Source organism: Perna viridis, chromosome 13 (assembly GCF_037379345.1).
Source record: "Perna viridis isolate PV_CMFRI_1.1 ecotype Kerala chromosome 13, ASM3737934v1, whole genome shotgun sequence".
Taxonomy (NCBI): domain Eukaryota; kingdom Metazoa; phylum Mollusca; class Bivalvia; order Mytilida; family Mytilidae; genus Perna; species Perna viridis.
The window spans coordinates 15,865,541-15,884,775 of NC_142457.1; the positions used below are offsets into that span (position 1 = coordinate 15,865,541).

The 19,235-nt window shown below is 31.7% G+C and overlaps 1 protein-coding gene across 2 annotated transcripts in view; it reads right to left on the reverse strand.

Annotated features, from left to right (window-relative positions):
* LOC148599733 (neuropeptide S receptor-like) overlaps nt 1-19,235 on the reverse strand; it is a 52,591-nt gene that overhangs the window by 23,240 nt on the left and 10,116 nt on the right. Inside the window, exon 1 of one of the 2 annotated variants that reach the window (XM_088558541.1) lies at nt 9,584-9,755. The exons of the other annotated variant lie outside the window; for it this stretch is intronic. Within the exon in view, the coding sequence (XP_088414667.1) occupies nt 9,584-9,684 (101 nt within the window). The 5' untranslated portion in view covers nt 9,685-9,755. Of the gene's footprint in view, nt 1-9,583; nt 9,756-19,235 lie in introns of those variants that run through there. 2 annotated transcript variants of the gene reach the window in all.

A 19,235-nucleotide genomic window follows, 5' to 3' on the forward strand; every position in this document is an offset into this window, starting at 1 on the left:
GTATGGGAGGGAACATGTCTGAGGCAATAGTATTTAGTTACATTCGATACAGTCTGGTAAGGAATATGTCTGAGGCAAAATTCAGTTACATTCGATAGAGTCTGGAATGGAAAATGTCTTAGGCAAGATTAATTTAGTAACATTTCGTACTGTCTGGTAGGGAACATGTCTAAGACAAAATTAATTCAGTTACATTCGGAACAGTCTGGAAGGGAACATGTCTGAGACAAAATTAATTTAATTACATTCGATATAAGCTAAGGGGAACATGTCTGAAGCAAAAAAAAATAATTCAGTTACATTCGATACAGTCAGGTAGGGATTGTATCTGAGGCAAGCAAACGGGACAAAAGGCTAGGAAGAAACATGTCTGAAGCAAGTCTAGTACATTATAATACAACTAAAAGCAGTTCCATATTCGCGTATAGTCGCAAAGTTGTTCTACCGCATCATATAAAAGAACGTAATTATCCAACTATTACTCACTAATTGAATAAGACTCTCTAGAATTTTAACTTTCATTTGTCAACTGTGTCTGTTTTTCTAATGAATTTCTAGATGAGTGCGATGAATTCTTTATAGATTTTATTAATTTTTCAAAACCATTAAGAATGAAATGAAATTCCAGACTTTAAAATTTGATGTACTTTTATAAACCGTAGACATTACCTCGTAAATTAATTAGGTACTTGGAAGAAAACAAATCCATATATTTTTTTTTCATATTGTCTTAATCACTTTTCTTTGAAATGATTATCTTGCATATTGATTTTATTTCCGTGCTTTCTTCTTTAAAATTTAAACATAACAGATTTCAGTGTAACTAGTTGCTTTATCACAGTGGCTTAATTGAATCATTTTTATAACCTTCTTTCAAGATAGATATGTTGGTCTGCTTTGATTTTTGTAACATATACCTCAATACATAGACAATAACAATACACTGACTTAACATAAAACTGATATACGGTTGAGACTGAAAACTGATGGTAAATTAGACGCATTCGTATATCAAAGTTTACTGTTATTATATTTACGATACAAAATAAATTAAAAGATAAATGACGTATAAGGCAAGAAAAACAACTTTTTTATTTGACTAGGTTGACATCTTTGCAGCATTAAATTAATTATGCTTATTCCGATCCCCTGAGTTGTCTCAATGAACAAAAAAGGAATATCTAGTTTTATGTTATTTGTCAGCTACATAACTCTCATGTAATTTCGCGATTAGTTTCTTAAATCCCTAAACAACAACCGAATCATAACCTTGATATGAAAGCGTTTAAAGTCATTTTACCCTTTGGTTAAAACAGTGTTAATATAGAGAAAGTATTCACTGAAAAAAGTAAATCCAAAAATATGCGATTCAATTTTACATTGCAACTTTTGTTATTCGAGCAGTCAAAATTCACTGACCGTGTAATTAGATATACAGCCACTGACTGTTTATTTTGTGACGTCACAATCGTTGCATTGTTTTATTGTAATGCTTTAAATATTTTATAAAGTTCGAAAGCACTGAGAGCCTGGTTTCAGTCTGCTAAGAAGTCCCGTCTTACGGATATACAAAAGAATAAAGAATCAAGAAGCGTTAAGAAGGGACATCAAGATGTCTAGAAAAGGCGATAAGAGGTGAAAAAAGTGATAACAAGATTCTCAAATATATAAAACTACACCTGCTAATTTTTGTATTGATTAAGTACAAATTAAACTTAACTGTGGAAAAGAAATACAAAGTATTACTTATATATTGTTTTACACGAAACGACTTTAAATTTTCATTTCAAGGAAGTAAAACAGAATTATGCTCAAGGGAACATTTAATAATAAAAGATAACTTCCTTCTTCACGTATGACATAAATGCAGCTTAATGATGGATTACCAACTTGTCTTTCTTGTGCCATGCCAAGTAATTTAACATCTTCCTTGAAGTGTTTCTTCCTGTCATTAGAAATATTAGTGTCTGACAATTTGAAAATATTTGCAAGCTTTCATGGACGTGTTCATATCATGAACTATATGTACATTTCTTACCAGAATAGATGTCGCATTTTTCCTAAAGAAAAAAAGATGTATCGTAAAGACATATCTACCTTAATATACAAAACATACATAACACAATTACAACAGATGCAAAGAAATGTTTTCATAGTAATAGTAATTATGTTACTGAAATCTGTGTATGTTGAAAAAAAAAGATGAAATAATCCATTCGATTTATCTTGCAGTCATTTTAAGACATAAAAAAAAGGTCAGGCTGATAAATATTTGTATGTGTACTCTTTAAATTAAAGGGAAACAGACAAAACTTACGGGTAGTAATAAGATTGATTGATTGATTGATAGTTGTTTGTTTATCCTACAGTTGCAAAAAATGTCATGCATACTCAGACAAAGAAAAAAAAAATCTATATATTGTTTATATAAAGGAACATCTACTTATGAGGACATTTACAGTTGGTATGAACAACCATTAGTGTTGCTCATTATACCTTACGGTACACATTTTAAAATTTTGACAGACTAAGCATCTAGTCGCAAGCCAGATTTCCAAGAGTTTCCTTTGCTTTGGGACAATTCACTCTAAAACTCCGGTCTTCCATTGGGTTGTAGTTCAAACGCAGTTTAACAGTAAACACATGAGTGATCATTTAATAAGATTACTAATACATAGAATATCTATTTTAACGCACCTCTATAAGCTCAAGCTTCCAAAATCAGTATCAGTATCTAACAAAATTATTTGTTTATGATTTTAAAACAGAACAAGACTATTTAAAGTCATTATAAAACAAAATATTCGTTTCTCTCTTAAAATTACGTGTAGATGATTCTTCTGATCGATTTAAGCAAATTCTATTTGTTAAAACGTTCACTTTTCATCCCATTTACTATTCAATCTTATATAACATTCAATTAAAAATTGCAAAAGCTATTTCTGTATAATTTGACTTGAATGCACTAAATTTAAATGAAAAAAAAGAGATCGCGCAATGAATAAACAAGTTAGAAATAAATGCTCAAATAGTAATAGTAACACATAGATAACACCTGTTATCGTTAGATTAATCCACAGTTTTGTTATTTTATAAATGTATAAGGATGACTACATGAAGCCTTGGAAAACTTATCAGGCGAAATGGTTGAGTTTATTTGTCCAACACGAAAATAGCGATAATCAGTACATACGGAAAATTAAGAAGCAATTCAGATAGAAATCAGACAAGGTGTGATACATGGTTGGAAAGCCAACATTCATCTATTTAACATTTTTTATCTTTGGTCTTGGGAGATATACATCATATAGAACAAACTGTAACATCTAAAATTTAGGAAGATAAATCTATAAATGACCCTGCTATTAAAATGATATTATAATAGAAACGAATGAATTTTCAATGTGCATTATCTCCACAGACCAGACTTACTATGCAAAAAAAAAATGCTTATTAATACGCCAACGGCAACTGAATATTAAATTACACCTAACCTGAAGATCTATAAAACACGGGACTGAAGCTCTCATATCACTTCCATAAAGACGGTGTTCAATTAAAAAAGGATATATAAATCCCGCTTCCGTTACTACAGAATCGTGCAGATAATTGCAACATACAGAAATAGAGACAGACAAACCGTATATTTACAGTCAAAGTAAGGTTTTATTGTATTGTATTTCTTGCTCTATATTTATTAATGATTTGAAACTAGTATTGCGACGTCGCTTTTGATGATTTTCACTCAGGCCGATGTTATGGAAGAGGTAGAATTCTATTTGGCTGAATTTATTCGGCGTCAGAAGTATTAATATGAGTTTGGTCGATCCATGATAGATTGTAAAATATACTTTATTCCAAGTCAGTTTGCATTATATCCTACGGCGCTACATGACAAATGGCACAGATTACATCTCATGAATTTACTAAAAAAAAAACAAAAAAACAAAAAACAAAAAAACTAAAAAACAAAAAACAAAAACAAACAAAAAAACAAACAAACAACCCCCACCAAAAAAAACAACAAAAAAACAAAAAAAACAACAAAAAACAAAAACAAACAAAACAAAAAACAAAACAAAACAAAACAAAACCAAAAAAATAAAAAAAAAACAAAAACAAAACAAAAACAAAGCAAAGGTTTAAGCATGCGATGAAACATTTTGATTCATAACATATCGTAGTCGGGCACCAACTTCCGTGGTTTTCATTGGTTTAACAAATTTGTTACTTTTTGCTACTAATTTGTTACTTACCGAAAAAAGATGAAGGAGGAGTCGAATCAAAGAAATTTAAGAATTTTTGAACTGATGTGTTTTCTTTAAACCAAGAAAGTTGGTACCCAGGTATAATAGTACTTTCACAGTTTGTAACCTTAATTTTGGGACAGAAAGTAACCTAGAGCACTTGCAAGGAACCAGAAATAACAGTAATAGTCTGTATATATATATTAGGATGGTTTTCCTCTTTTTTTCAACAGTTTCACACATTAATTATGGGCTTGTTACAATGTACACCTTGCTTTATGGTATGTGTTTTCTCATCATTGAAGACCGTGTGGTGGCCTGTAGAAGTTAAACTGTTCTTTGCTTATCATTTGGTGGATGACAATTTCATCGGCAATCATACCACATCTTTTTTATATTAATACGTTATAGTACACACATAATCTAACGATAAGATAAGAAACCAATAATGCAAATATTGTAAGGTTAACTTTTCCCAGAAAAATACAAAGGGTTACTCATATGATATCAAAAAACCGGGTGAATTAGTATGAGAAAAAATGCGACTATGTAATCTACTGCCTATCATAATGGAAATAGCCATATATTAAAATAAAGTGTTCTTACTTATAACGTGAATGTTTAAGTGTTGCTACTACTAGATATAATGAGAATAGATATGGTGAACATGTCAAAGAGACAAAAATCCCATCGGGATGAGCAATATAAGCCCATGGCCACCCATTGGTATTCAATGTACGACGAGGAAACCCTCGCACCACAGAGCAGGGTGCAGCTGCCCCCGCAACATTATACAAAGGTACAGCAAAATAGCTCCCATTATATACTTTAGCGACATAAAAGTAAACTGAAAATGTAAACAAAACAATACATACAGAGTCCAGAAATTTCTGACTTGGGACAGGTACAAACAAATGTTACAGTACTTGGCAGTGATCACAACCCTTCCCCTTTTTTTAATAATACACTACTACACACACCTTAAATCAGTTCAAAGAGGTCTGAGTCCTTTAGGAAAAAACAAGAAATGAAGAGTAGCTTGCAAGAGGTTAAACGTTAAACACATCAGTTTTGTTCGATTGGAAGAACAGATAGGCAAAAAGAGGTGCACAGGTTATCCCAAAGCGTTCCCATTTGTTTCATAAATACGTGTCAATCAGACTGGATTAATTCCCATTTGGGTATATTTATACTAAAACTAGGTGCAATTCTTGACCTAACCGCCGAAAAACTTCGTATAATCGTATATTTTAATTTATATCTCGTTATTGGAGTAACAAATTATGAAATCCTATTCTCATTTCCTTATTTTAAAAAAAAAACTTAAAAGCAGAGCGACTTTGAAAATCTAAAATGCCTTTTTTGGCATTACCTTCAAAACTGGTATTATACTTATCGTGTTTCATATTGTCGATATTGCATCTGGTAACAAAGCTACAAATGTAACGGAAATTAAACCATTGCTTCCAATATGGGTGCTGTGTTGTAGATTTGCAGAGGACATTCACTTTATCGTCGTGCTTAATCATTGAAAGCATGTTTTGTCAAATGGAATCTTGATTGCTAACTACAAGTATTTTTTAACATTATATTATTGTTTTTCATTTTTTTTAACATTATATTATTGTTTTTCATTTTTTTTAACATTGTTTCCATTTTTTCACTCATATATCTTAAATGTTCCGTTCATCCTTAATGCTTCGATTACATGATTCTGGATGCTAGATGTATGCAGCGTATCAACCGACTAACGTTCAACGTTCTTTATTAAAGCTATAAAATTAAAGTAAAATATAGAAAAATGAAGCACGTGTCCGGAAAAAAATCCGGAAACCTGACTCTTTTAAGATTTCTTTACATCAGTTTAAAAATACTTTGATTCTCGGCGAACCGAGATCCTGTCTAACGGAAACCATTTTTTAAAGTTCAAAAAGGCTTCACTGTATGATACTAATTTTCGTGTCAACTTGTTTTGTTTCTTTTAAGAAACTATATTTATTGAACGAGTTTCAAATCCAGCGGTCCTTTTCACAAAAAATCGTAAGTGTAAAATTTGTCGTAAGTTATGATGTCATAATAGAGTTAAGTATTGTGACGTCACAACTTACGACTAATTTTACTCTTACGATTTTTTTGTAAAAAGGGGTGCAGTACTTGAATTTCCAAATGCTATTAAGTAGCACTCCATCTAAGTATCATGCAAAATGTGATTCATGGGTAAAAAGCCTACATATTTTAATTTTTCATATTTTGTTTGAAATGTCATAGTAAACATAAAATAACATGTGGTTTTTCATATTACCCGTGTTCTTAGGAGATAAAAAATATACAGACTGCACTGTAGATTTCAACAATAAGGGAGATAACTCTGTAAATGACGCTCAAATACAATAGAATGTACTGGATTTTCAATGTTAATTATCTCCTAAGAGCAGGCAGATTTGAATGAATAATTTCATAGTATAAATCCATAAAACAGCTTAATTACAAAAATAAAAATATGTAGCATTTTTTCGGGTGTATCACATTTTTCAATTTTTTTTGCATGATTCTTACAAAGACAGCTACTTAAATTTCATGTGGGTTATTTATCCTAACTTAGCTTTGTCAACATGCTGTGAAAAGCAAAAAGAAAAAAAAACTTTTATTGTTTCTATCCTTGGTGCGACCTTCTGTAAGCTATTACGTTTAAAAAAAATGACAAAATTTTCAACTCATCATTTTTCATTACATTTGCTTGATTTTAGGTAAATCTAATCTGCAGAACATTAATGTGCTTAGTCTCCAGGGAATGACAAATCAACAAAAGTACAACAAAACTTATGACATTATGTTGGTGAAGCACATTTTATCAGGATTATTAGCACACCTAGTTGTTTGATGTTTTCTTGAGAGTTTCTCTGTTCTCTATTGAAAGACATGTATTTCGGATTATTATTAAATTCGGCATTGTTTGTTTGTTTGTTTTTGTTTTTGTTTTTGTTTTTTTATTTATTCCGATATCATCTAAAATCTAATTAAACTTCACTTTGTCATGTTATTTCAATTCCAACCTAATGGTAATATAAAGAAGTTTATCTAAACGAACAGTATCAATTGAACTTTTAAGTATTTCTCTGACTAAGAATCAGGCAAACTACATATCAGGTGTGGTACGTGAAGAAAAAAGGAACGCAGAGATTTCATTGCATTATGTAAGTACATGTATTTATACCTTATAGCCTCCCAAAAAAAAGTTTGCCTTTTTTTAAGATATTGATAGGTCAAATTTATTCGAAATACACTATGGACAAAATGGCGGGAAAATTTGCTGGCACTTTTTCCTATATAACCAAAAAAAATAATATCTACATCAAAGATGCTTCACAATTAATTTGAATAGCTTTCGATTATTAACTAGATGTATTGAATATATATTTGGGGCAAATGAGACCAAATTGAGAAAAACCACGTGTCATCCATTTCCTGGTTCTTTGACAGAATGGTATCTAATGTCATCGACGGTAGTTACAGGAAATTAGAACAAGTATTTAGTGTAAAATTACGAGTTCCGATACATTATATGGTACAGTATAGGTAACAAAAAGTTGATAAAGGAAACGAAAATTGTCCATGATTGATTGATTGTTGGGGTTTAACGCCCGAGCAGTCACATCTGTTATAATATGTTCTATTGTTTCGTAATAATCTTTGATATTTATATCGCCAGTAACACTTTCAAGGAGATCGGATTATTCACCCTATCTTGTATTCTTGGTGAATAAGTCAAATGGAAAAAATCTACATAATAAGTGCAGGTTCTTATATATCTTACCAACTGTAAGATGTGAACCCCATTGGCATGAAAAAAAAACTGCTATATTTCTGCATACGAAGAAAGTTGATAATTTGGAAAGTAAAGTCGTCTCTATTAAAATCAAGTTTGTACTAAAGTGAATTCAAGAAATATGTCACGTCAACGTGAATTAATGGACTAATGAATATTCGCTTTTAATGCTGTGCATTACGTTCAAAATGAACGAGCATTTGTTGGAACAGACAAGTAATCTTTATATAATGTAAGTAATGCACAGATACGTAGAATTCTTTTTTAATAAGATAAGATAACACGCTATAAACACATTTATGTTCGGTTCAAGGCAACAACCAACGAGAGGACCTGCATTCCCTTTCAATAAAAAACGGAAGTGTAAAATTAGTCGTAAGTTATGACGTCACAATATTTTGATCAATCATGACCCCATACCTTTCGACAAATTTAACACTTAAGATTTTTGCGTTTTTTTTTTGAAGGGGGAAAAAGACAAAGCATTTAAATTCATGCATGAATCAAGAGAGGACTTGAGATTGAGGCATTTAATTACAAGCTAAGGTTTACTGACATGAAAGAGGTTTTAATCTTATAGTCTTTTTCATGCATACCTTTTTGAACAGATTTTGCACGCACCATTACTTTGAATTACGCAGCATGCAATGAAAGATAATAACAAAATGACCGAACTAAACCACACAAGGCAGAATGAATATTCAAAACGAAAATCCATATTTAACAAATTGCAATATCAAGGCAAAAACCGGAAAGTTTAAAACCACCTCAAAGGACCAGAGTAAACACATTCATTTCCGTAGAAAATCTTGAGTTTAACTAAGTGTTATTACATTACAAAAATTCTTGATTACATTTTCGAAAAAAATACCTCAACCCATGCTCTTTTTAGATCAATATAGGTACTCTATTGAACCATATTTTCCTAAAGGTTTCTATTTGGTCTAATAATGAATTATTAAACTTAACACACACTCGTGTAATGACAAGATAGAAACCCATTAAAATGACCAATAGAAATTTCGAGTATAACCAAATTTAGGTACATGAGACAGAGGCGAAAAAAAAAACATACATGTACCTAAAATAAACCAAGAAAAAAACAAGAAACATGGAAAAGTAAATCATCGTTGTCAAACAAAAATTTTGACTTTCTAAAGTTTTAACAATCACAAAGGGGCACACACACACACACACACATATATATAAATAGATAAATAAATATCAAAGATCTCTTACACTTTCACAAATTTTATAAGTGTGATGTACTATTCTTCTCGGTTACCATTGTTTCTTATATTGCCTAGAAAATATTAACTGTAATAAAAATAAATTTCTTGGATCTTGTTTTAAGCGCTTACATGTATCTCTCCACTGCAAAAAGAGGGAATGATTATTGACATATTTTTGATATATAGGCAAAAACATTCTGATTCTGTTGGCAAAACTCCGTTGGTTAAATACTGAACAGCATCACATTTATGAACATCGATTTTCAAAAGTAACATACCTCAAGTGAATATAGTCCTCACAACGACGGAGACAACCCTCGAATGAAAACTGATCTATCCAATCAAGACTGATAACAAGCACATTGTATCCTAAGATCATGTATGCTAAACCAAATTGATTCTGATAGACGAACTTACTGTAGTCAGGCAGAATATGTCACCTCTCATTATTCAGGGCAACAGTAATTGGTTATAATTATACTATTTTGTTTGTAATGTAATCCTCATTTGATAATACGCAGGGGAAGGGTACATAATTGTGCATTTATATATGTGTATTAAATGTTAAAAATATTGTTGCTTTGTTTCAAATAATAAACATTATTATACGATGGAAAGTTTTATGTTAATTACGATAAATTTACGCTAATTATCATTTTAAACTTTTATTTCCTCAATGATAGGCGAATATCATGTGAAAACATACACATTGATCCCAATGAATAGACATTTTCAGCATCTTTAAATTCGATTTCATTTTGAAAAATAACTGCAGACAATTTAGATAAGTAATAGACTTTTTTTTACTTTTTGCACGATCAACTCGCATAATAAAAGCATAATACTTGGTAAATGTCTACACATATAGCATTTCTGTTAATATTTACGGTAATAAGAAAAGGAGTGTTATTTCTTATACTATTTTAGTTTCCATATGATCATTTACAGGAAATTTGCATAATTATGATTAGCTGTGTATGTGATGTATTTTATGTTTGTATGTTCACTGATACTTGTATTTGTTAACGTTAACAGTGTTGTTTTTATTGTCATTATATAGACACTTTATTGCCTGCAAAAGTGCACCCAATTAAGTAGTACTCCATCTAAGAATCATGCAAAATGTGATTCATTTTTGGAAAGGCTACATAATTTTAACTAAACATACTGGTTAATTCGGTTTGAATTAACAAAGGTCTAATCAAAAGGTGTTGACCTCTAACCTCGTATCAGTACCTGTTGCTCAATTTTATGCACCAGTCGTTCACTGTTGATATATTCAAGTTGTCTAAATTTGCTTATTGTTCATAAGACGCATGATAAACTATTTGATGTTTAGCTAGAAATGAAACTATTTACTAATAGAACACACCCTGCGTTGTACTAATTGGATACGCTGAATCGGATTGCTTAAGTAAACAGACAGTAAGATGTGACTTTTCATATTATCCTTGTTTATAAGAAGTATAAATTATATAGGATGTACTTCAAAATTAAGGGGCATTACTCTGTAGATGACACTAAAATACAATAAAGCAGACATATTGAAATGAATAATTATAACTTTCCTTGTGTAGACCTATAAAGAAGCTTATACGAAAAAAAAAATGAAACAAAAATATGTGGCTATTTTTTGGGTGTATTATATATTACGGAAATTGCATTCTTCTTACTAAAACTGCTATTTACAATGCCAAACCGAACATAACACTTATTTAGCGATTTAATGTTATCAAATTTAACAAACAATGAAATGAATATGTAGAATATTTTTTACCGGAATTTTGAATGAAATTTTAAAAGGCAAGACCAATATGCCACAAAATGATCTCAACGACATCGTATAGGATTACACACTGAAACAAAAAAGAAAAAAAAAACAAACAAATGGAGATAGACACTTAAAGTTAACGGAAGGTCCATCTTTGAAATAACTTGTGTCGTTTAAAACAGTAAAAGTTAAATTAGCATCGCAAAAGTAAATATTATGGCCTATTTATACAAAAAAGTGGTTGAAAGATAATCAATGACAATTTCGTTTTTGAAGTTCATGTGTATGTACGACGCAAATATTCTCTTTATCAAATACCACTGGCGGCAATATCTATGCAATAACTCTAATCAAGTATGTTGTACTGTTAAATCCTGTTAGAAAGCAATTATGTTTCAATTATACACGTCATATTTAATTAAATAGAGAGATTAATATCGTAAATCAGAATAGAATAACAATCATCTTATTCTCTTGGTTTCTGTAAACATTCAAGAAACCTCAAGCAAAGTAACATAAATATTTGTAAAGACATGTAAAGAAAGAAAGAGAGAAAAAAAAACAAAAACAAAAACAAAAACCAAAACAAAACAAAATAAAACAAAAAGACAAACAAACAAACAAAAAAGCAAAAAAAACCAAAAACCAAAACAAAACAAAAAACCAAAACAAAACAAAACAAAACAAAACAAAACAAAAACAAAAACAAAAACAAAAAAAAAAACAAGGGAAAACAATTTCCACTATGGTTGTTTTTCCTTGATTAGCTAGGAAATCTTAAATATTTAAAGTGAAACAGATGATAGATTCAATCTTGATTGGAATAAACATCACAGATTGTGTTTATATTTGTTGACGTAATCTTTTCATATGCCTCGTTATCTCGAGTCATTATTTATTCATTGTTTAAGGTGCAAGGCATGAACCGTTAATTGCGGTTAAGATTTTAAGATATGATACGGCAGATTGACTTCTTCTTTCTGAAAATTCTGTTTGTTTTTATAAATTTTGGCGAGGTATATAAATATGTTTCCAATATAGTTGTAATAAACCAACTATTATGAGATATTGCTATACATAAGGGTAACATCAAAATTACCGAACACTAATACGACCCATAGTCATGTCAAGTACAAAATAAATCTTGTAAAATAGAGTTTGCAACACCGAAGCAGCTAGTACTGCAATGATCCTGACTTGGTACAGGTATTGCAAATGGAATGGTGGATTAAATCCAACTTTTACAGCGCACTAAGCCTCCTTCTTCAATTGTCGCGTGAATATAGCATTGGTGATTTGCTTGCTATTGCGTCATACACTCTTTGAAACGTTCGTGCATCGTTTATCGTGCGTGTACACATCGTTTTGCGCTCGTTCAAACGCACGATGAACGCGCGATAGAAGCGTTCGTTCAAACGTACGATAGGAGCGTTTGTTTAAACGCACGATAGTAGCGTTCGTTTATTTTTGTTCTTTGGTTATTTCCTTGATTTAAATGTTATTTATTTATTTTATTATTGATTTATATAATTTCATTAACTTTATTTTCTATTTTTTTTTCTTCATTATTTGTCTATATTATTATTTTTCGTCGTTCGTCTATCGTGCGTTTAAACGCATGCTGGGAGATTTCGTTTATCTTCGTTGAATTATTTTATAAGAAAGTGAATATTTTTCAACCAAGGACTGATATCTACACCAAAAATTTGGCAAGAGCCCTTTGGAGACGCATTTCCAAATACCCTGATTCAGGAGTCTGTTATGCAGATTTTCATGGTCTGTAAGGAAATCAGAGTAATTAAACATTACGTAGCAAAACATTTGTGAACACCATATGCAGGAGATGCTGCCCAGATGAGGACAATTTATGATATTAAAGTCGTCTCTTTTGATCATAAAGCTTAGTGCTGAGATGAGCGTTGTTGTCAAATTCGAGATGTAGGTCCAACGCAGATGCAGAAAAAGCAGTTTTTGTAGTCTCCTTTATCTTGAGCTCTTGTGGATATACTGACGGTAACCATTTACTAAAAGAACGGTTATTGATGGACGAAGCATCATCAATATATCTGGATGTAAAGTAAAGGATTTAGCATCTTTTAATTTATATTTTCATTCTTTACGAGATTCTGAAGAAATTCAGTGAATATAAAAAGATATCTGCCAGGAGAAGGAGCAAAGTTAGTTCCCACTGGAATGCAAAGTTATTCCAAAGGTGACAAATATTTTATCAATGACGAAATCGAGCATATTGCAAACCTGCTTTTCTGGGTAGCACAGTTTGCCTTTCTGCCATGTTAAAAAAAAATATGTGGATTTGTAACAAAGAACAACATATTTTTTCGAAACAACAACAAAATTCCGAATAAGAACTTTCAAACGAGATTTCAATATATCATATGATAAAGTATTCAATCGGACTCAATATCTGGTTCTATTTCATTTTCTCCCTGTATCCGTGACCTAGCATGATCTTCAACAGCATCCATTAGGTTTTAAAATGAAGTTTTTAATTTAGGCGCCGTGGTTTTCTGAATTTTGGTCCACGAAAAACTACTTCACGCAGGAGTTAATTTTCAGTGATATTCAAATAACCAGTGATTATAATGACCAGAAAGACAATAATTAAAGAAAGAAAAAGCATATATGTCACAAGTGAATTCATATATGTTTGATCCTTTCTTGTCCTTTCTTCCGTATTTGAATAAAACATGACTTTGAAATTGAATTCAAGTGCTTTTTTTTTAATGTTGATATTTTTGTCAAATACCACGCCCACGTTTTTCAACACTAAAGCTTCGTTTATGATGTATCTAGAAAGCTAGTAGTAACAATACTTGACTTTATGAGCTACTCGGCGGGTGTTTCTAGAAAAGCAGAGGACGCTTTCCCTACCGGTGCACCTGGTTCATGCTCCCAGTTTTAGTGGAGTCCGAGTTGCTCATTTGCTTTTGTTACTTTATGTTTTTTGTTGTGTATATCTGTTTTCCATGGACCAGGTGCACCGGTAGGGTAAGAGGCATCTGCTCTTCTAGAAATACCAGACGAGCGCCTCATTAAAAGTCAAGTCCGGGGTAGAGGAAAGAGAAAAAGAAAACCATGGCACGTTGAACAAATCTGTTATCATGGTGCACATTGATACACCATAAAAAGTTCATGATGACGACAATAAAACGTCTGTAGTGATCAATTTAATCTTTTAGCAACATACATGTAACCCTGTTCCAAAAGCCTAATTGTAAGAATTCTAGCGCAGTAAAAAGGTATGTTTTTTTTGTCTTCAATGGTACTTTCAAGGGTAGGATCGGGTCCAGAAAGTTTGAAAGAGGAGATTTTCCTGGCTATTTGCTAATTTTTGTCCAAATTTTCCACGGAATTAAAAAAATTCTCCAAAAAAGGGGGATGTGATTCCGCCCTATGGATATACTAGTGACTATAATATTTGATTTGTGTTGGTAACTCGCTGTAATACAAATTAGATGTATTAACAAAGTTTTGTTTATGTTTAAATATATGATCAAATTGTTTTATTTGAATTATTTTTTTAAAATCAATCCTTCCATGCTTTCGGATAGTGTGAGAGGTATTTATCACTTGTGTTAAGAATCAAAAAAAGACCGGTTTTATTTTTGTTTAATTTTCCAAGTTTATACACAATTTACATGAAGATTCAAACTAGATCTGATCAAAACACGCGATTAAATTAGATATCCATATAGGAAGCGGTATCTTGTAGATAAATTTATTCAATGGTCCATTAATGATAACAAACACATATCTGACAAAGATATTTAGATATATTTAAATTTCTAATATGACGTCTCCATATCGTCAAACAGTATTATGTCGGTACAACCCCACCTTTAGCACCTGCGCACTGTCTCTTTTCTTTTGCTGTCGCTTCGAAACAAAACACCCTCTTAAAGATTTAACGGCTGAGAGGTTACATAATTGAAATCATGTATATAAAAACACACATTTAACACATACAATGACATACATATACAAATTTAATCCAACTTCCATACGGGGGAGGTTAAACGGAACAGCCGTTATTTTGGCTACGCCTAGGGAAATTTTTGTCACAAAAATTACCGTATTTGTCATATTAGAAAAGAAATAATTCCTGGAAGGATCGATTTGTACTCATTTTAACATTTGGGTTTGGCATTTGTGTTCTCATTTAACACTTCGCTGGCGCTCGGTGTTAAATAATCGAATATAAATGCCGTACCCATGTTAAAATGAGTTTAAATCTACCCCCTCCACGACTTATTTCTTAATTCTAACAATAACTTATTGTGGATATTTGCAACTTCAAGAGTGATTCACACTTGATTATATTCTTGACTTACAGTTGTTCAAACATCTATTGGGCACCATTTCAACGGTACTGAGTGTTTTTTTAACGAAAAGTTCGTTCAACTATATACTTTTTAAATAGGGAAAAACAATACTATTTTGAAAAATGCACAGAGTATTCATATTGTTTATCAATATTATACAATATTACTACATTATCCTTATTAAATAAATATTTGAAAACTGAGGTTTGCTTTTATCCGTGCCCGCGCAGTAATTCTCGTGTACTTCGAATGAAATCCATATTTAAAATTGCATTTTTAAATTAAAATCTTATTGGTTGCGCGACTTTTTCAGATACATTTCTGAAAACTAAACAGATTTTTGAATTGAAAAAAAGTCTATTAAAAAAAGGAGGTCCAAAAAGTCAATATGATTTAGGTCTATTTCGGAAAACCTAAAATAAGTTATTATGAGTCCGATTTAAAAAAAAAATGCCGTCAATGCTGTACCGACTCTAGTGTAGGTGGCTGGAACCAAGGTTCATCAGTCCATCTTAAAAGTGGGATGAGATTATAGGCCTACTAAAGGGCTAAGGGCTATCAATTCCCGAAATATTGAGAATTTCCACACTTTCCTCTGTTGTTGAGAACATTTTAAAATGGGGACCCCCTTTACTATTTATGTACCAACTCTGGTATCGGTGGCTGGGACCACGGTCCATTAGAGTCCATATTGGGAGTAATGGAGATTTAAGGCCTACTTAAGAACTATCAATTCCCAAAAAATAGAAATTTCCATATCATTCTCTGTCATTGAGAACATTTTAATTAGGTGACCCCCCCCTTAACGCATATGTACCAACGTCGGTGTCGGTGGCTGGGACCCAAGATCCATTAGTCTATCTTGGGACTGTGATAATATTTTATGGCTACCTAAGGACTACTTATTCCTATAAGATGGAATAAAGAACATTGGATACAGCCACCAACCACGACGTTTGTACATAAGTGGTGAGGGGCTCTTTCTTTAAAATTTAGAAAAGTCAGAGGAAGATAAGGAAATTCTCAATATTTTGGGAATTGATAGTCCTCAAGTAGGCCTAAAATTTCATTCCAGTCCCTAGATGGACTAATAGACCTTGGTCCCAGCCACCGACCTGGAAGTTGCATAAGTGGTAAGTTCAAGAAAAGGAAGTACCCAATATTTTGGGAATTGATACATTGTAGTCCTTTATCAAGCCTAAAGTCTCATTCATGACAAAAGATGAAATAATAAGGAAATTCCCAATATTTTGGGAATTGATAGTCCTCAAGTAAGCCTAAAATATCATCAAAGTCCCAAGTTGGACTAATGGCCTTGGTCCCAGCCGCCGACTTTGAAATTGGTACATAAATGGTTAGGGGGTCCCCTATTTGAATTTTTTTTAACCACCGGAGAAAATATGGAAATTCCCAATATTTTGGTGAATGATTGTTCTTTAGTAGGCCTAAAATCTCATCGCCAAATGATAAACTAATGGAACTTGGTCCAGGCCACCGAGTTTAAAGTTTGTACATAAGTGTAAAGGGGGTGCCCATTTTTAAATGTTCTCTATGGCAGTGGAAAATATGGAAATTCCAAATACTTTATGGAATTTGTACTCCTAAAGTATGTCTAAAATATCTTTTAAGTTAATGCCCTTTTTCAATCTTTTTGCTTTTTTTAATGTTATTTCTTTTCAAAAATGTTATTTCTGACCAATTGAGACTAAACTTGGAATGAATCTTTCTCAGGATATCCTGATGAGGGGATTTTTGATCTGTCGAAAAACATAGCTGCTGTTACTATAAATAGAACATATGGGTCGGACAGTAGTTTATCGCACACATCTCCAAAATCCTTAGGTCTAGACAAACACTTTCATGAAATGATTCTTGTTACAAGGCCTTCAAAAGTCTTCAGTGATCGAAATTGTCAGGTGACTCCTTGTAAGAGTTATTGCCCTTAAAAGATGAAAAATGACATTTTGTTACAATTTCCAGCCAATATCTTGAAAACTATAATATATAGAAAAAACTTTCAATTGCTGAAATGATCCTTATGATAAGTCCTACCAAAGTAATCAAATTGTTGACAAACACTTTCATGAAATGATTCTTGTTACAAGGCCTTCAAAAGTCTTCAGTGATCGAAATTGTCAGGTGACTCCTTGTAAGAGTTATTGCCCTTAAAAGATGAAAAATGACATTTTGTTACAATTTCCAGCCAATATCCTGAAAACTATAATATATAGAAAAAACTTTCAATTGCTGAAATGATCCTTACGATAAGTCCTACCAAAGTATTCAAATTGTTGGACAACTTCTTGTTCAATTTATTCCCCTTGAAAGACAAACTTTTACCAGGTGAGCAATTCATGCTCCTGGGAACCTCTTGTTTCTTTTTTTGGTCCAATTTCAAATATTTTTGTTGGATCTTTAATAAAAATCCCTAGCTGAAATTGTAGAAAATCTCTTACGGTTTTTTTTAGTTTTTTAGTTATAAATGGTAAAAGGCCACACCCGAAAAAATCGACTTATTTATTTTGGTCCGATTTCGAAAAATAAAATTTTATTGGATTCTTCATAAAAATTTCTCTTTGCATTTGGCTTAGAAATTTCATATATCTCTTATGTTTTCCGAGTTATAATGAGTCAAAGGGGCCACACCCCACAAAATCGGCTTTTGTTTTATGTTTGGTCTGCTTTAAACTTTTAAATTGATTTTAAAATTGTGTGCAATATAGTATCCATGTTTTGTGTTTATGTGATGCAATAAAATTCTATATGATTCAACAAAAATTAAAAATAAATAAAATTGCATTTTTGCTTAGTAAATTGATTAAGTCTTGACATATTTGTAGATTTAGCCAGAAGAAAGAAATATTTGTAATATTGAATAATACATAATCTGTAACAGGATACTAAATAGGTTTGAATTATTTGGTACTTGCTTAATTGTTTTGCAAATAATTTACGTAAACAACTGACTATTTGTAGAGATGGGTAAAATGTATGTATTTAATTGCTTTAGGTAGTAGTTTCCATTGTTCAAGGATGAATAAATTAAAACAATATTAGACGTGAAAGATAAAGTAAGTTTGAGTAAGCGTAATTTTACATAACCAAACGTATCATATACTCAGGCGTTATGAATATTCATCTTTGGCCATTAAATAAAATTAAGAGATTTCATTTGTAAATAAAAACAGGTCCGACAGCACGTGATACTGGGTTTTTAAGGGAGCTCAACCCAGACCTGGTATCACTGTGTACGTTCAGGACAATAAAGAGTAAAAACTTGATATCTTTATTTACCAGGTACGTGAACAATTTAAAATCGATATCTTATTTCTAACTTTTATAATTATAATTTTAGAAGTAAAGTTTTTAGTTGAGGTTTCATTTAAAGCAACTAAGTAAATAATTAAATTCTTATTTTTTAAGATAAATAAACGAAAAAAGTATATTAATCAAATAAATAAAAGTATACATAGTATTAAGCTTAAATTATTAGCAAATATATTTTGATCACTGTGAACGTTCAGGACAATAAAGAGTAAATTAAAACTTAATATCTTTATTTACCAGGCCAGCCTCGAAAGCATGCAGTGTCCGATGGGCCACGGACACAAAACTAAACTACATGCATACCAGACATAGCAAGAAAACACCATCACTCCACCAAGACTCTACCATGAACTAGTTTTCCCCAACAAACAAAATGTCACTCGAAAAGATAGAGTTCATATTAACGTGTCGGACAGGGAGGCAGTCGACATCTCGAGGAGCCATGCCATGCCCTTGACCTCTCCGTCCCGATCACACAATTCACGACAT